An 18,543-nucleotide genomic window follows, 5' to 3' on the forward strand; every position below is an offset into this window, starting at 1 on the left:
TTTGAATTAATATATTTTTGAAATGTTTCATTTGAACTTATGTTTTGATTTGTTTTTCAATTGTATTATTTTTTATATAATATTATATTTTCTCAAATGTTTTGGGTTATGTGTATGTTAATTTATAGCTAGGGTCAACAGATGAGCATTCTTGGCCCTTTACAGTGGTTTCATTGACCATTCAATAAATCAGTTATAGGCTTTTTATTTGTGGGATGGAATTCAGCTATGTAATCTCCGTAATGCTGTAGCATTATAGTAGTAGAATACTTTGTATGTAGTTTTCTTCATCGCTACCGACAGATGAAGTTTGAATCTCAGTGAGCTCTTCCTTTCGCCTGACTGTGTTCCTGTGTCCTCTGTCACCGCAGAACCATACAGTCCGGCGGTCTGGGTGATGATGTTTGTCATGTGTCTGACGGTCGTGGCCATCACAGTCTTCGTCTTTGAATACTGCAGTCCAGTTGGGTACAACCGCAGCCTGGTCAGTGCCAAAGGTGAGTGTCGCCTCCCTCTCTCATTCATCTGCTGATCCTCTCTTCACAACCACAACAAGGTAGAAGATGAGCATACGGCTGCTTGATGAACAGTAGTGGTTTCTTGTTGTTTTTTGTTAAAAGTGCAACTTAAAACATGACATACATAGAAAATGATGCGTTCCTATTAGGGATGAACCAATACCAATGCCAGTATTGGGTATCGGTCCAATGCTGTGTGAATGTACTTGTAATCATAAAATTACTCCAATACTACCACACCCAATACCACTTCATAGCCAGTCTCTCAACAGCTTAACATGCATAAACATGAAGAAAAGCGACATTTTAATCTGATCCTTCTACATGCACGGCGCTACTCTGCAAATGGCTAATTTATTTTTTTTTTTTTACAGACGAGTTTATATACTTATACAGCCACGAGTCTTCAAATTTGGACAAAATCTTGTGAACTTAGCTGCTGGGTAAACAAACCATCCTCTCTGCTGGTCCGGTGAATCCACATGGCTGCTTTAATATGCACGAGAATGACGTCATCGGACTTTGCGTTCTTCATTCTTTCTAAACGTCACTCAGTATTTTGATATAAGGAATTATGATTTTTTTTTTTTTTTACACTAGCTCAGGGAAATGTTCAGCCCATGAGCACTGAGCTTTGAATAGAAAAAAGGCATGGCCCTTTGAAAATACTGTTTTATTCTAATTGACAACAATATCAGAGTAGGCCAAAATCATCTGTGCGTCTGAAAACACCCTCGGACCCCAGATGGATTACTCGTATCGGTACTCGGTATCAACGAGTACACTGCTCTAGGTCAACAACCCTAACCTTCCACATTTTCAAAAACTGCCTAAATTGTTAACTGGAAAAGATGAAAGATAACATACTGTAGGTACTACGTAACCCATTGCCAAAAACAATGTATGTGATAAATTAATTTATTTTAATATTGGCATCCCTGAACTTCCACATACAGAGGTGATGGACACTGAGGGGATTTAGAGAACATGTGAAATCCAAGCCTATTTACAGTGGCCACATATTGGATCGATGCCTGGAAAATTGAGACACTGCTGTTTCATTTTGAAACCATGTGGTCTATAAAACATCTTATGATAGAGAATGACGAGGCTTCTCATCTTTGGATTTATTTTTTTAGGGTGTTTTGCCTAAAAAAAAGATGCCAAAATATATAAATAAATTAAATATTTAGCAATGTCAAAAATGACATCAAATTGGTTGTATAGATTTTAGTTTATACATGTAACCGAGTTTTACCTGAACAGAGTCATCTTTCAGACTACCAAACATTACAGCTGTTCCACTGTTGTTGTGTGGTTGTATAGCAGTCTGCTGACATCTGGATGCAAGCTCTCTTCATTGTAATGGCAACACTGGCATATTCCAATTTGCATAGAAATAGTACAGCAATAACACCTGCATACCCAGTGGTGCTGACAAAAAACTCAATCCAGCTTTTGTCAAAATTTCAGCAGCTTGACTTGTGGACACAGCACCTCAGTTCAGCCAAACTCGGTTATATCTAAACTGAAATGTGTACAATATACCTACAAAACTGGCAGAGCATTATAGTTACACAAACAGATTTGATTTTTATGTTTTTTAACAGTACTTTTAGGGCTTTACCGAATGTCTTTTTTTTTTTACATTCAAAGCTTCTATTTAGGTTTTCCAATGAAGCTTCGTATGTCATATTTTATGACGTCATCGACCAACAAAATCCTCACTTCAAATAGCTTTATTGGCATGAACAAAAAGCATGCTGTTGCCAAAACAATCTAAATGTATTACACTAAATTAATGACAACATAAATTATAAAATTACTTGTAAACATAAATCCTCATCTTACTGTTAACAGTAAAATAACTATTAACTAAAGTTTAATAACTATCAATTTATATGTATTAATGATGGTTATTACAAAGTGTTACCATTTGGTCTTTTTTATTAACTCAACTTTCTTTAATAAATATAAGTCCTCAGTTTTGTCCACATTAATACATGTAGCCAGCAGACTAATCCAATAAGGCCATAAAATAATGACGTAATAAAAATTGTGTCCTTAGGCTTATAGCAACATTATGCTTCGAGAGAAATAACGTTGTGGAGTTATTAGAAATGTTTGGATCATTAGAGAAAGCAGCAGTCACTGGAACCTAATTCTACAAATAGTATAATACTAATAAAATTAGTGTAGCTTAATCTTTATCTGCAACTGTGCAGAAATACCGGATTTAAACAGAATGAATAAACAAAACAAAAAGCTGCACAGCATTTGAATGTTGATTTAGAATTTAAATGTTAACATTATGAAAGAAGCTTTGAAGTATTCGGTTTAGCCCTAATTAATTTAATTACATAAGAAAACACCTGATATAAACTAAAAGGAGGATAAAGCAGATTCAAGAGACTATCCTTGCCAAAAAATCAGAAGCTTTGGTGATTTGTTCAAAACCTACATTTATGTTTCCTCACTCATATGAATAGTGACACTAGCGTGAGTTTACACTGCCAAAAAGCCTGGATGGTTAAGCATACAAAGTGTGACACAGTTAGCATCCTTTTTTGCCACAAACGGTAATGGGTGTTTTATTTAAACCTTGAAGATAATTTTTCCCCAACATTAACCAAGAAGTTGTCTAATGTTTTCCATAGAGGCAGCAGATCAAAAGAATAGTACATGCGTAATTTTGAAAGGCGATGACGAACTACTTGTTTTGTCATTTAGGTAGCATCGCCATTGTACAGTGATGAGTGCATTTCCTCCAACATTGTCCACAACGTATAGACCAATACCTAGTCCTGTCCACTCTTGGCTTTATCCTCCCTAGATCCCGGAGGTCCGACCTTCACTATTGGGAAGTCTGTGTGGCTGCTGTGGGGAATTGTCTTCAACAACTCGGTCCCCATTGAGAATCCAAAGGGCACCACCAGTAAGATCATGGTCCTGGTCTGGGCTTTCTTTGCTGTCATCTTCCTGGCTTCCTATACAGCCAACCTGGCAGCCTTCATGATCCAGGAGCAATACATCGACACGGTCTCTGGACTGAGTGACAAAAAGGTACAGAACTCTGTCATTGTCAGTGACTGTCCTGTGTGTGTGGTTGTGTTTGATGTACAGCTTAGGAAAAACACAGTGGTCTATTTTGGGTGTGTAAACAGTGTGAGGTAGAGCTATGAAAGGCAAATATCCAGAAGTGTCAATGTCATTGCTGTGACTTTTCCCCTTCCCCCGAAAAACATAAAAAGGGGTTCATAGAGTAAGTGGTGAAATTGAATTACATCCCTGGATTCTTTAAATTGGGATGTCTGTGAAAAGCCCATGAATTGTAATGCACAAGTGGATTTTCTGGGCAGACGATTATAGTTGTTTGGTATTATCTTATGCATATTTGTCTCGCCTGAGGGTGTGTTTTTTATAGGAGTATTGACGATAAAATCCATGTTAAACCGACAGCACAAGAACTGGTTTCCAGAATCTTTGCTCGCAGGCAACTTAAGGGATTAAAAAGGCATTTGAGGAAAAGAGCAAGCTGTCCACTGCTCATTACAATTCTAGCAAAGTCATTTACAACTCTCTTCTTATTATACATTAATTTCACTACGCAGAGAAAGAAACAGAGCCATTTTGACAGTGAGTCCATAGATTATTGAACAGCATTCTGCATGGCAGCATGGAGAGAATGCAAGGTGGAAGTGCTTTTTGTCCCGCTGTGCAGAACCCTTCAGGTGAAGTAAATGTAAATGAGGTACAAGATGAAGCCACAGAGAGTGACCTTTTATCAGAGGAGGGAGTGATGAAGAAGGCCACTGCGAGATGATTACCTCATCCCCACAGAATAGACACTTAACTTATAAGTCCTTGTGATGGGGTAACCCATCATGTTAACTCTGACCTTGCCCAACCTTTCTTAAATCGACCATTCAATCCGTGTAGTACACTAAGGTGGATGCAAAAAATGTTTCAGCAACATGCTGTCAAGATAGAGCGAGGTACCTTCATCTAAGTAGGCTAGATATATGGTATTAAATTTGTATTCATTAATATTTGTATTCTTATTTTTAATCACTATTTTGCTCTTTGTTTTTTAATGTTTGATGTTTTGTGTAAAGCACTTTGAGTTGCCTTGTGCTGAAATGTGCTATATAAATAAAATTGCCTTGCCTTGCCTTACATGGAGGGGTAACAGACAATGTTTATGTTGTTTTAAAAACATCTTGCCAATCATCAGTTTCCTCTCAGACTTCAAGTACCACAATGTTGTTGTAGCACTGCAGAACCTTTAAGAGGGGAAGTTGTAGCATATTTGGTTGTATAAAGAGACTTTGACACCACAGACGATGATTTGCATCCTGTTTCCTTCCAACAATCAACATTGGTTTATTTCAAGTATGAACACAATCTCTCCCTAACACTAAACGAGTAGGTTTAGTTGCATGACCCCAACCTTAACCACAGAGGTGGTTAACAACACTTTGGATCAACAAGGTCCCAGGGGATCTCTTTGTGTTGAAAATCCATCCATCGCAATTTTAACAATAGGTAAACATGTCCCGTAGCACTAAACAGAAAAAACATCTCTAATGATGAGGACTCTATTGGAGACCATGAGCGATATGATGGAACAGCGTAAGTTATTCAATGTGGAAATGCTTAACAGACAAGAGGCAAACTTCATGTCCTTCATTGAGATGATCCTGGAATATACAAATACCGCAATTGACAAAATCCTGAAAGAGGTTCAGGAGGTCAAATCCAGCCTTCAATTCTCTCAAGCCCAAATTGATGACTTGAGAGAGATGGAGAAGAAAGTTAGTTCATTTGAATCAAGAATGCAGTCTCAGTTTATCAACTCTGAAAGCAAAGACATCATATCCAAAATGCATTAGTTAGAATATCAGAATCAACTTATGATACAAGAAAATGTCCATGAGTCTGGGGTCAGATACTGAACAGAAGGTTAGAGAGTTTTTAAAAAGCCAACTGAAAATTGATCCATTGAAATTGAAAAAGCTTGCTGCACTGGAAATGTGAAACAGAACTCTGGAAAAGCAAGAGAAAATTGTGATGAAATTCTTAAGACACAAGACAAAGATCTCATTCTTGCAAAGGCAAGAGCTCATCTCAAGAATACTACAATTTACGTAAATGAGGAGTTCTCTGAATTTCTAAGGAATAAGAGACCAGACCTCATTCCAGCAACAAAACAGGCCAGGGAACGAATAACTTATGCTGTTATCAACTACGACAGGCTGGCAGTTAAACCACAAAAACTTCAGCAGATGTCAAAATTTAAAAAAGTAATTATCTTCACTTAAAGCAATCTGATGCAGATTGCTAGATATTTGCAAGGGAGTAAGCCTCTCTCCACAACGCGTACCTCCTATGGCGTCATTTTGACAAGCACTCACCCGCCATTAGCATTCCATTGACTGCCATTCATTTTGATGACAATGTATACGACAATGTATAAAAGGCTCCATTACCTTGTACCTCACGTTATGGCTCCGTAGCAGACGTTTCTGTAAAAATAGGCTAACGATTGTGTCATAACCACGCGACTTTCTGTCGCATAGTAGAGGAATTACCGTATATAGTACAGGAGAAGCTCGCAGTTTTGACTTACATTAGCTGTTTAAGTTTAATTACTAGTGTTAACTAGCATTTTAGTTAGCAATAATTAGCCTGTGCCTATGTTATCTCCTTACATATACCTACACTCTCCGTCTCTGCAAGATTCAGAATAATTGAGATTTCTCTTGGCACAGCTACCAGAAGACTTACAACTTTCAGACAGGTTGCTCGCGTCACATCTACGTCTTCAAGCTCAGTTGGAGGCTGTGCAGTAACGCTCAGCCATCACCGGAAAAGTGCTTCTAATATCCTTCACTGGTCTCCATCCAGAGCAATGGGATCTATTGATCTATGTATTTTACTGTCTATGGATATTTGTCTTCACAGCAGTTTAAAAGTGCCTTAAAATTACTTCTTTTAACCAACCAATAGTTTCCATATAAACTGCCTATGTAACTAACCAATATTTCCTTTGTTATACAGGTCTAAAGGCCTATTATGATGAATGCTTGTTTTTCCTTTTTCTATGTATGTTTATTTTCTCTTTTGTCATGTTGTCTTGTGAAGACTCTAGGCCATGTCACATGAATGTATACCCTTACTATGTTAATCATGGGGTTTGTTTATACTTGCATGTATTATGAATCAGTGTTCTTGATTTGTGTGCATAATTATTGATACATACATACAAATTGTGTATATTACATTGTTGTGAATAATGGCTGCCTGGAGAATGCCACTTTTGAAGTCCCTGGAGTGTTTTTGGCCATTCTCCTTCACATTCCCTTGCAAATAATATATTCTATCTTTTTACATTGTATATAATGTGCAATGTGTAAATAAAAAAAACAAGAGGTTGAAGATCAGGAAACACTCATATACTGTTCATTTATACAAATATAAACTTGACCTCAAGAGATTGCACAAGGTGCAATATCAAAATTCAGATGAGGTCCAGTTCATTTAAGATGTCCAGATGATATTGCCGCTTTTCTTATACACAAACTTCAGCTCAAAGTGTCCCTCTGCTAATGTACTGAGAAGATATTTGCATAAGGTTAATGAAAAAGTCCAGTTTTGTCAATTGCATTTCCGCCCCGTCTCACTTCCTGTCCTCACAGCTAATTAAATGCATATAGAACTGCCAAAAGCAAAAGGATAAAATGTTCATTTCCTACTGAAGACAAGGACATTTGGATTTCTTTGGACACAGTGTCTGACTGTTTGGTCTTTGAGTTGTAGAGTTAGATGTGTAAAGGTGTGTAGGATAACTAGCACAAATGCACTTTGCAGAAATCACAAGGTGGTGAATGTGATTGTATTAATATCTTATGTCAGAGCTTTTTATCGGGGCCATCCAGCTTGTATGGTGCTTCTCAATGATGGAAAAGTGCACTCTAATGAAGTCACGAGACAACTATCTGGGTGATGGGACAAACTGAAATTTGGTGATATATCCAATTACATGTGCAATCAATCAATATCACAGATCATTTTTGTCATTATCAATCCTTCTACCTTTCTCTACAGTTTCAAAAGCCACAGGAACAGTACCCTCCATTCCGCTTTGGTACAGTCCCAAATGGCAGCACAGAGCGCAACATAAGGAGTAACTACCCTGAGATGCACTCCCACATGGTCAAATACAACCAGAAGGGAGTAGAGGATGCCCTTAACAGCCTCAAAACAGGGTAAGTGTCAGCCAAGGCTCATAAAAAATATATTTACAGAGGAACTCAGAGCTAAAGCAGAGCCAAACTGTTACATAATGGCCATTTAAGTAAAACAAATTTTCGTTACCTTGCTAGGAAACTGGATGCCTTTATCTATGATGCTGCTGTGCTGAATTACATGGCTGGCAAAGATGAGGGCTGCAAGCTGGTGACCATTGGCAGTGGGAAAGTGTTTGCCACCACTGGTTATGGCATCGCCCTGCAAAAGGATTCACGTTGGAAACGACCCATCGACCTGGCACTGCTCCAGTTCCTGGCTGATGGTAAATTCTTCATATAGTATATATTTAACATATGCTGATTATCACAGAATATTGCCAGTAATGCTAAAATAAATGGAATTACATACTCTCCATGAACTTGAATAAATGGATAAGAAGAATGATAAAAAGTCTATAATGTACAATAATGATACAATACAGCTTCCATAGATAAAAGAACAAGAAAGCAGCAAGGGGGAAATGGGTATAAATGTAGGATAAAGAATATTATTATAGGAAAACTCATGCTCATGCATGTCAATAAAACCAAGTTTCAAGAGGGGATTTGAAATGTGACATTTTGCTAACCTAAGCTCCTCTGTAGAGTTGTTTTGAAGCCTCAGGCAAAAGTCTGGTCACCTTTGGCAGAAATTTGCTTCATAAAGTTGTTTTTGTTTCCGACTTGCCTCTAATCTTAATTTATTTGCTTGTGAACTACTAAATCATTTACCTCTTCAGTGTTTCAGTCTTCAAACCAGTATGCATATAACTGGTGGTAAGGATTCAAAAATAGACATACTAGAATAGAAAGCCTTTATTGTCAATGAAATTAGGAGCCTTACTCCTGAATAGTGCAATAAAAGACAGGAAGAACATCACAAAGATCAAACTTAAACATCCACAGCCGACAACACAAGTGATTTGAATAAGAGCTTGTATAGCCCCATTACATGTAAGCACTACACAGTCTGGATATTACTCATAGAATAAGATTAAACATAGAAGTATAAATAAAACATGTAAATATAAACATGTATAATACAAACAATACAGAAGTTTTGTTTTAGGGGTCACAAGTTGAAAAGATGGGAATCATTGCTTTATACTAGTTTATGTGCAAATTTTGGCAGCAATTATAACCTCTCTTCAAGAACTGCTGTCTACTTTAATACGTCAGGATTTATTTTGGATTCACTAAATCACAAACAGAAGCTCTGCATAACCTTATTCAGTTGTACCTGGGGTGATTGTTATTTTAGAGAATTTCATTATCCCATGCAAATGCATTTCATGCTAGGCTGGAGGGTGTTTCATTACTCACTCAAAGTCCCCAAATAATACTAGTGTGACGCAAATAATGCTCAAGTATGTATTCTTTGCTCCTCACTTACAGGTGACACACAAAAACTGCAAACTGTCTGGCTCACAGGCATCTGCCGTAATGAGAAGAAAGAGGTGATGAGCAGTAAGCTGGACATTGACAACATGGCTGGGGTCTTCTACATGTTGCTTGTGGCCATGGGCCTGAGCCTGCTGGTTTTTGCTTGGGAACATCTGCTCTACTGGAAATTACGACATTCAGTCCGCAAATCAGAGCATCTGGACTTTCTCCTAGCTATCAGTAGAGTAAGTCATTCCTATATGAAATACTGCAGACATGTTGCTACAATTTAGGCCTATTTTATTATCGTCATACAATATTTAAATATGTGGTCTATGACATTTAAAAAGGTAACATCTACATCTTGTGTCACGCCATTAACGCTTGACGTATTTTCCATGGGAAACAGCTGAAGTAGTTTTGCAATTATCGTTACAGGGAAAGGATTAAGTCTCATTTTATAGTATCCACTCAGTTGTTTTAAAGTTAATTAAATTCTACCCAACTAACAAAACACTTTTTGAAGACAGAAGTTGCAGAGGATGTTATAGTTACGGATAGGGACGGCCTTGCTACATAAATAAAAAACGCAGTTGTAAAGTCTGCTATCTCTTTGTGAGGTATCCTTCAAGACAGGTTTAAAAATCCAGTAGGTCAAATCAGCACACAACTATAATAGGTCAAGGCCAGCAACAATAAAAACAGAACCTAAAATCAAATTAGTTTAAAGCAATAAAAGGACTTCATGGATGTTGTAATGGCCGTGATTCCTGAGTAATTGAATTTAAATTGCTCCATTAAAAAACCTTAATCTATGTGTCGACAGTAGTCAGACGTAGGATTAGATATTCCAAACAGACAGACAATTTAAAATAATGCTGGTGAAATAAAAACGGAGAAACTAATATGGTAAGTGCATGATCTGCAACTCATTTATAGGTCTGTCTGTTTTAAAAGATCAAGCTGTGTGCACAACAACATTTCAACACAAGAGCATACACCTACCAGAAACAACAATGAATCTCTTTCTGCACTGACAGTTTTCCATATATTTGTTTTCACCTCATTTGCTCAGTAATAGAGATTTCATAGAAATTCACCAAAAGTAATCGCTGTGACTGTAGCGAAACATGATTGAAAACAGGAGTTCAATAGATTCTTGGTTCATTCTGGTATCTGATGAGGTTTTAAGATCATGATGTCACCCTTATGTCTTTCTACAGGGCATCTACAGCTGCTTTAATGGAGTAGAGCAAACTGACCACAATGGCAGCATGCAGACTCCGGACGTCACTACCAACTATACACAAGCCAATATGCTAAAGATGCTGCAGACAGCCAAGGACATGGTGTCCTCTGCCAGAGTGGAGAACTCTCTAGACAATGCCACCAAAACAATAGAGAGCTGGAGCAGGCGAGGGGGCGACAATGTGCGGCTTGGCCTGCCACCCAGAGTGACGACCACAGAAATCACTCATGGCCGTCTGCCCTATATCTCCAGCATCACAGACAACCACTCGCCATACCCCCAGAGAGCACTCACACCCACCTTTCCAATTCATTATGGGGACAGCTCTACCCAGCCACTCCTTGATAAGCCTCGAGTGGTGACCCGACCCAACCCGCTCCGCTACACGCTGCCCACCCGCAACAGTCAGCATGTCTTAGAGAGGACTCTGCCCATCTCCAGCCTCAGCAGTCCTCACATCGCTATTCGGGACCCTGTTCCCTCCGGTTCTAACCCCCACCACAGCAGCAGGCTGTATGTGGAGAACCAGGCCCGACACCCCACATCCCCTTTTGTTCCTTACAGGGAGTTACAGGTGCCCGATATCTACGTGGAGCACAAAGGGCCGTTGAGGAGGAAGTTTAGCTACCCCCCTGACTGTGTGACCCGGAGGAGGCGTTCCCATAGCTACGTGTTTGATGCTGCAAACCCCAGAATGAGAGCCGACTATGATGAACCTCGATCCTGCCTTGCTGAGTTGAGGGCCAATCACCTACTGATCAACCACGCCCCTGTTGCTGCTGCCATGGCCTGCAATGCAGGACACTATCCAGGCGGAAGCGCAAGTTGCAACTCCTGTATGAAGTCCTATATGGAGCCTGAAATGGAAGATGTACCACTCTTGGGGAAGGATAAACTCAACCGTCGCGCCTCATTCCTCAAAGCCACGTGGGGCAACGACAGAATCCATCAGGTAGATGAAACAAAGCCCTCCACGTCCTCCACCCGCGTAGACATGCCTGACCTGTTCCCTCGGGTGGTAGTGGCCAACCCAAAGCCCCACAAGCTATACGGCAGTCTGGGCCACAACCTTTCTTGCTACCCCTTGGCTGCTGAGCCTGCCTACTTGGACCCAGCCCACATGGGCTCCTACCCCTACAAGCAAAAGCTCAAGTACTCAGAGTCCACCCGGCTGCCCTCTTACAGGGAAGCCATCCTGCAGAATGCCGCTGCCCTGCGTCGCTCCTCCTCAACAGTGGTGCACAGACACTACTCCACTTATCTGAACTCGTACACAGACTTACCAGTGTATGTGGGGCCAATGGCCCACAGACCGTCCCACTTCTATGACAGTTCTAAGGACATGTGCCATTTGTTTCCCTGTACAAGCAACTGCCCAGATAACGCAGCAATGCTGCCTCATATGAGTGACAGGCAGGTGGTTTACCACAACAATATGTTTGGGTCCTACGATGGCACAGGAAACAGGGAAGACCCAGGCCCTGGGAACAGAGAGCGGAGGCAGGTGTTGGTGGCGCGCAGAGTCAACAGTCCCTATGTGCCAAAGCCCTGGGGCAGGGTATCCAGCCTGGAGTCTGAGGTCTGAGCCCCCCCATCCTTACTGGACCTCCACTAGGCTCTCAAACTGAGCTCCTGTAATGAGGGGCATGCCTGGGGGTACTCCCCTCAGCCTCTGGTTAAGCAAAAATTAAACTCTACACCAATAGTGTATTTGAGAGTGTTGACTCTCAATTATCAGTGCAATAATATATTGGGTAGCGACATGTAAAGGAGAAGACACTGAAAAGAAAATTATTGCTGGGACTTTGTAAGCCAAAATTAAAAACAGTAATAAAAGAAAAAGGCAGTGTTGAAAAGTATTTATTACATAAGAATTTAGCCTGTTGATTGTTATTTAAACGATTTTTAAATGCTGTGTTGCTATGTGAAAGAATTATGGGAGACAATATACTGTAGCCTCTCAATCTGATTATGACTTGAGACATTTTTCTGATTGTTTTCAAAATCATTCAAATAACCACCATTTCAATTGAGAGATTAATTATTAGGATCATTTTGTGATCAAAACCACCAACATGTCGTGCGTGAATTTTCTAAGTCCACGAACTTGGTTACGCAGGTGCTCTAAGGCATTCTGCTCCATTGGTTATTCATGTAACTTGACTGGGATTTTAATAAGGGAAACCCATAAAAAGTATTACATGTATTTCCATTGTTACACTTCCCTTTAATAAAGAACAAGGTCATCTCAAGGGCCTTTTGGAATCATCTGTCATTTCAATCTGTATGTTAAACATGCTCTCACATCGTACAGTGATATAATGATTGTGACTCTATTGTACACACAATCTATTCTATTAATCTGCCAGCTCTCACAGAACTGGGGTCTCCTTTATAAACGTGGCGTACGCACAAAACGGGGCTGAAATGTGCGTACGCCACTTCCCACGCAAAGTTTGTGATTTATAAAAAACAAACTTGACGGGAGAACGTGCGGTCCTCCACGCAAACTCTGACCAATGCGTACGCACATTTTGAAGGGAATTGGCGAAGCAGATGGTGAGGTGGTGAACTGAAGTCAGTAAATGTGTGAAGAATGATTACTCATAATATTTATATGTATTGATGCCTCACAGACATTTTTTCACTCCATATCATACGTTAGATGCACATTAATGAAGATTAAATCCAGAAGTGTTATTTGGGCTTGTACTAAGTGATAATTGTTCCATAAACAACTTGTAAAATCCAACTCAAATCTTGAATCAAAATTTGTTCTAAATATTTAATCAGTGCTGTCACCATCCTATTGTCCACTAGGGGAGCGCAGGAGGAGGAGATGGCCCGACTGCATGGAATACAGGATACCATCAAATACCCTACCATAAGAGAACTGCAGAACACAGTGTAAATAACTAAATATCTTCCTTAAAAGCTATAGTGCATAGTTTCTGTCTCCACATGATACAAACCTTCCGTGATCGCTTATTAGCTTAATTAGCTTTGTAGTAACTAATTTGGCAATGGCTTGAATGTAATGGATATTCATTAATATCAAAAAGTTACGCACTAAAGCTTTAAATACTGTGCATCATCAAATGTCAAAGTCTGGAAATACAGCCATTAAGCTCTCACAAAATCGAAACCCCCATGTTTTCGTAACTGTCACAACTAAGTGACTAACTGTCACTAACCCCCACCCACTCTCCCAACCATCTTGTCGGTGATTGGCTGGAGTGGTTTGTTGTATTTTGGTGCCTATCCTGTGTCTCTAGTGTTTATTTGACGTTAGGACCCCTGTGTTGTCTCCCGAGACCGGGCTTTTACACAGTGTATTCAGGGGGCAGGCAGCTAGCAGATCAAGGAGAGATGCCTACGATTTGAGACAAAAATGAAATTGCGCTGAAACCATGCAGGAAATCATAGTGCACCTTTAACAATCACAAATTGTTGCAAACATATAAATACTGCGGTGACCCCCGTGCGTAATGCTGCATGATGGGACTGCAGGAGGACTATGGCAATGGAAGAATCAGGAGCGAAAGAGACTTCAGGGACCATGACGATGACTGGCAAATATGCCAGTTTAGATCCCCTAAGGCTGTGCTCTTAGATCTATGTACTGAATTGGGTCCAGTACTAGAGAGGGCAACATGCCGGAATCATGCCATCCCGATCTAAATACAGGTCCTCACCACTCTGGGGTTCCTGGCAACCGGCTGTTTGCAGAAGGAAATGGCAGACAGCTAAGTGTTTTGTGTAAATATGATATATAATCTCCAACTTCATCACTAGGGCTTGTCTGGATAGAATATAATTCTGTTAAATCTAATCTTATCCTATAGGTCTGGTAGGCTGAAAGTTATTATTAATATAGGTAGTCTATAGATCAGGTTTCCCTACACTGTGCAAGAACAGGCCAAAATGACCCTTCTTTGTTTTCCCCCCACCACGTCATTACAATTGAGAATGAAAGAAAAAATAAAAAAATAAAATAAAACAAATAAAAAATCACACACCAGGGTCATTAACATACTGATCAGCATTCATGAGGTGCTTTGCATTGACTATTTATGGTTAAAAATTGGCGTGTACAGGGCGCGATAAGAGGCTGATTCACGTACGCACATTTCTGGGAAATCTGTGATTTATAAAGGGAACATTGCTTACAAGCTTACAATTTTTTTTGCCGTACGCCATTTTTGGTTTTTGAGCGTGTGTACACTTTTAATAAAGGATCGTAAGCACAGTTTTCTAAATGAGACACCAGATGATTGTGTGAATATGGTATATGTTCAACGTTGATCTTGAGACCTTGGGCACTATGTCCTCCAACAAAGTGCCTCTAATCATTAAAAAGGAACAGCTTACAGTGAACTTAGATGAATCAAACTGAACCCACCAATCCACTTGACATGCAGCGGAAAGCTTGAACTGATAAGTTATGCATATTAAAATCACAAAAACACATTGGAGGCAGACAAGCCGTTCTTATGAATATTTGTGGTGTTGATAAGGAGCAGATGATCATCATCAGTACATGGCTATGAGCTTCAGATTGGCAGTGGAGCAGCAGTGTAAAAGCATAAAGCGGAAGCTCTGCAGTTTAGTTGCAATTATGATACAACAGTAAATTAAGCTGTCACATTCACACTGATTGGAGTTCCAACATTTCTCTAATGCTTCCGGTTAAGGCGAGTAGATGTGAAGGTGACTACCTAAGCTGTATGAGTTTCCTGTGAAGCCAATGTTACAGAAAACTATTCTGTAAATTAGTCTTTGTCCAAGGCAAAGGTCAAAAGCAAGTGTACAAAATAACCTCAACGAAAAGACTGGTTACAGTGAGTAGTGAGAAGAAACAGGAAAAAAATTAAATCAATTCAGCGCATAACACTCAACATCAGTATTCGTCTTTCTATTACTGCACAAACGAAAGCGTCATAGTACACAGGCTAAAAAAGATTAATATAGGTCTATCACCACTAGAAAATTAATTCAATTAATACCAAATATCACAAATACTGCACATACATAACAGCAGCATAAGAGCTCAAATTGACAGCCACCAAATCAACTAGAAGCAGATCTGTCGAGAGCAACAAAATAAACCAGCAGCATGAGCAGCAAACAGTGACTCAACAGAGCCAAGACATACACTCACAATTTGTATGTTAACACAAGAAATAACACATAGTTGAAGTGAATCAGTGATTGACGAGCGTCAGCTGAGAGACTTTTGGAAGAACCCCACAGACACAAAAACCTTCAAAAATCCTCAGATATGACGGGGGAATTATTATGAAGAACTGGAAGTATTGTCCAAATATTACAAAAAAATGTGGCAAGAAATACACTAACGTTTACATCCTCAAAGCCAACATTGAGTAGCCCTTAGCCCCTTAGTCTTAGGGCTGGTTACAAAACAGAAACAACATCCTTAATTATAACTGATCATAGCAAAGATCAACAGCTTGAAAGCATCATACTGCACTTGACACAACCCACAGCCAGAGAAAAATGAGCTCCCTCACAACAACAAATACAAAATTGATCCCATGGCAAATCTGTACATTCAAAACAGCAGCAACACAAGAGCAGCAGAAACAGCCATATTTACAAGCACATCGACATTGACTAATCTGAGCCAAGATTGTGTCCCAATTCCATGCTACATATTAAATGGATACAGTAGATCCTTACCTTGTTGAAGTGAATCAGCAATTGTCGGGGTATCAGCTGAGAGATAATTCCGGAAAGTACCACTTTGGCTCCAAGCTGCATGGACAGGAAATAATAAAAATAGTAACCCATATTATAGAAAGTAATTATGTCAACTCAACTGGCTGTTTTTACATTGTAAGCTGAGAGGAAACAAATCAACAACCACCTGGAGTGCAATGTAAAACCAATCAGGCACTTATAACTTTATCAGCTTTTATTTTATTTTTCATCATTGCACAAATTAACAGCATGAAAGCATCGTAATGCACATGCCTAAAAACAACCCAAAAAATTGCTCAATTAAGCTCAGCCACAAGTCATGCAACCACGATTCATACCACTACAAATGTTGCACATAGAGATATATATATATATATATATATATATATATATATATATATATATATATATATACAGTGGGGGAAATAAGTATTTGACCCCTTGCTGATTTTGCAGGTTTGCCCACTTACAAAGAATGCAAAAATCTACAATTTTAATCATATGTACATTCTAACAGTGAAAGACAGAATCCCAAAGAAAATTACAGAAAATCACATCATATGAATTTATTAAAATTGATAACCATCTGATGAGGAAAAACAAGTATTTGACCCCCTGGACAAACAGCATGTTAATATTTTGTAGAAAATCCATTATTGGCCAGCACAGATGTCAAACGGTTTTTATAGTTGGTGACAAGGTTTGTGCACATTTCGGCAGGGATGTTGGCCCACCTCCCCTGCAGACAGCTTCCAAATCATTCAGGTTCCGAGGTTGTCGCCTGGCCACTTGAATTTTAAGCTCCCTCCAAAGATTTTCAATCGGATTCAGGTCTGGAGACTGGCTAGGCCACTCCAGAACCTTGATGTGCTGCTTCTTCAGCCACTCTTTTGTTGCTTTGGCAGTGTGCTTAGGGTCGTTGTCGTGCTGAAACACCCATCCTCGACCCATCTTCAGCTCTCTCACTGAGGGAAGATGTCGGTCCAGAATTCCACGATACATGGCCCCGTCCATCCTCCCCTCAATACGATGGAGTTGTCCCGTCCCCTTGGCTGAAAAGCACCCCCAAAGCATGATGTTGCCACCACCATGCTTGACGGTGGGGATGGTGTTCTTTGGGTTCTACTCTGTGTTCTTTGCCCTCCAAACACGACGAGTTGAGTTGAGGCCAAAAAGTTCTATTTTGGTCTCATCTGACCACATCACCTTCTTCCAGGCCTCTTCTGAGTCGTCCAGGTGGTGAATGGCGAACTTCATGCGGGCCTGTACATGTTTCTTCTTGAGCAGGGGGACCTTGCGTGCGCTGCAGGATTTCAATCCATGACGGCGTAGTGTGTTACCAACCGTTTCTTTTGTAACTGTGGTCCCAGCTGCCTTCAGTTGATTCATCAGTTCCCCCCTTGTGGTTTTGGGATGATTCCTCACCGTTCGCATGATCAGGGACACCCCACGAGGCAAGATCTTGTGTGGAGGCCCAGACCGAGGGATGTTGGCGGTGGTGTGGTGCTTCTTCCATTTCCTGATAACTGCACCGACAGTTGATCTTTTCTCTCAAGTTGCTTTCCGATTCTCTTGTAGCCCATCCCAGCCTTGTGCAGATCAACAATCTTGTCCCTGATGTCCGTAGAAAGCTCTTTGGTCTTGCCCATGGTGGTGATGTTGGATGCTGGTTGTTTGGGTGTTGACAGGTGTCTTTTATACAGGTAACGAGGTGAGGCAGGTGTATTTGATGTAGATAATTGGTTCGGATTGGGGCTGTGTCTTAAAGAAAGACTAACTGGCTTGTAGGAGCCAGAATACTTGCTGTTTGTCCAGGGGGTCAAATACTTGTTTTTCCTCATCAGATGGTTATCAATTTTAATAAATTCATATGATGTGATTTTCTGTAATTTTCTTTGGGATTCTGTCTTTCACTGTTAGAATGTACATATGATTAAAATTGTAGATTTTTGCATTCTTTGTAAGTGGGCAAACCTGCAAAATCAGCAAGGGGTCAAATACTTATTTCCCCCACTGTATATACATACCAGCAGTGTGGGCAGCCATATTTCTAAGCACATAAACAGTTTGCAGAAACTCAACAGTGCCAAGACTTATAAACTCACAATATGAATGTTAGCAGCACTCACTTATCTTGCTGAAGGAAAACAATCCCTGGCAGTTAACTTTAAGACGAAACAATTTGGTTCCAAACTGCATGGACAGGAAACTCCAGCTTAATGTAGATACAGACAGTGTGCATCCCACAAAACCTGTATCACTCCTCCAAAAAGCTGTAATGAAGCAAAATAATGGGACTGTTAATATGCATACTTCTTTAACAAACAGGACAAGAAACATTTTAACATGGCTAATCAGTGGGTGGAGCATGGACAGTTTAAAA

The 18,543-nt window shown here is 39.9% G+C and overlaps 1 protein-coding gene across 1 annotated transcript in view; it reads left to right on the forward strand.

The window, feature by feature from the left end:
- The window catches only part of grin2ca (glutamate receptor, ionotropic, N-methyl D-aspartate 2Ca), a 51,892-nt gene extending 39,478 nt beyond the window's left edge, over nucleotides 1-12,414 (forward strand). Inside the window, exons 7-12 of the mRNA XM_028600424.1 lie at nucleotides 372-497; nucleotides 3,352-3,581; nucleotides 7,626-7,786; nucleotides 7,904-8,091; nucleotides 9,203-9,435; nucleotides 10,414-12,414. Coding sequence (XP_028456225.1) covers nucleotides 372-497; nucleotides 3,352-3,581; nucleotides 7,626-7,786; nucleotides 7,904-8,091; nucleotides 9,203-9,435; nucleotides 10,414-12,024 — 2,549 coding nt within the window. The 3' untranslated portion in view covers nucleotides 12,025-12,414. The remainder of the gene's footprint in view (nucleotides 1-371; nucleotides 498-3,351; nucleotides 3,582-7,625; nucleotides 7,787-7,903; nucleotides 8,092-9,202; nucleotides 9,436-10,413) is intronic.
- The last annotated feature ends 6,129 nt before the right edge of the window (nucleotides 12,415-18,543 follow it).

The sequence above is a fragment of the Perca flavescens genome, chromosome 15, assembly GCF_004354835.1.
Source record: "Perca flavescens isolate YP-PL-M2 chromosome 15, PFLA_1.0, whole genome shotgun sequence".
In the NCBI taxonomy this organism is placed as follows: Eukaryota; Metazoa; Chordata; class Actinopteri; order Perciformes; family Percidae; genus Perca; species Perca flavescens.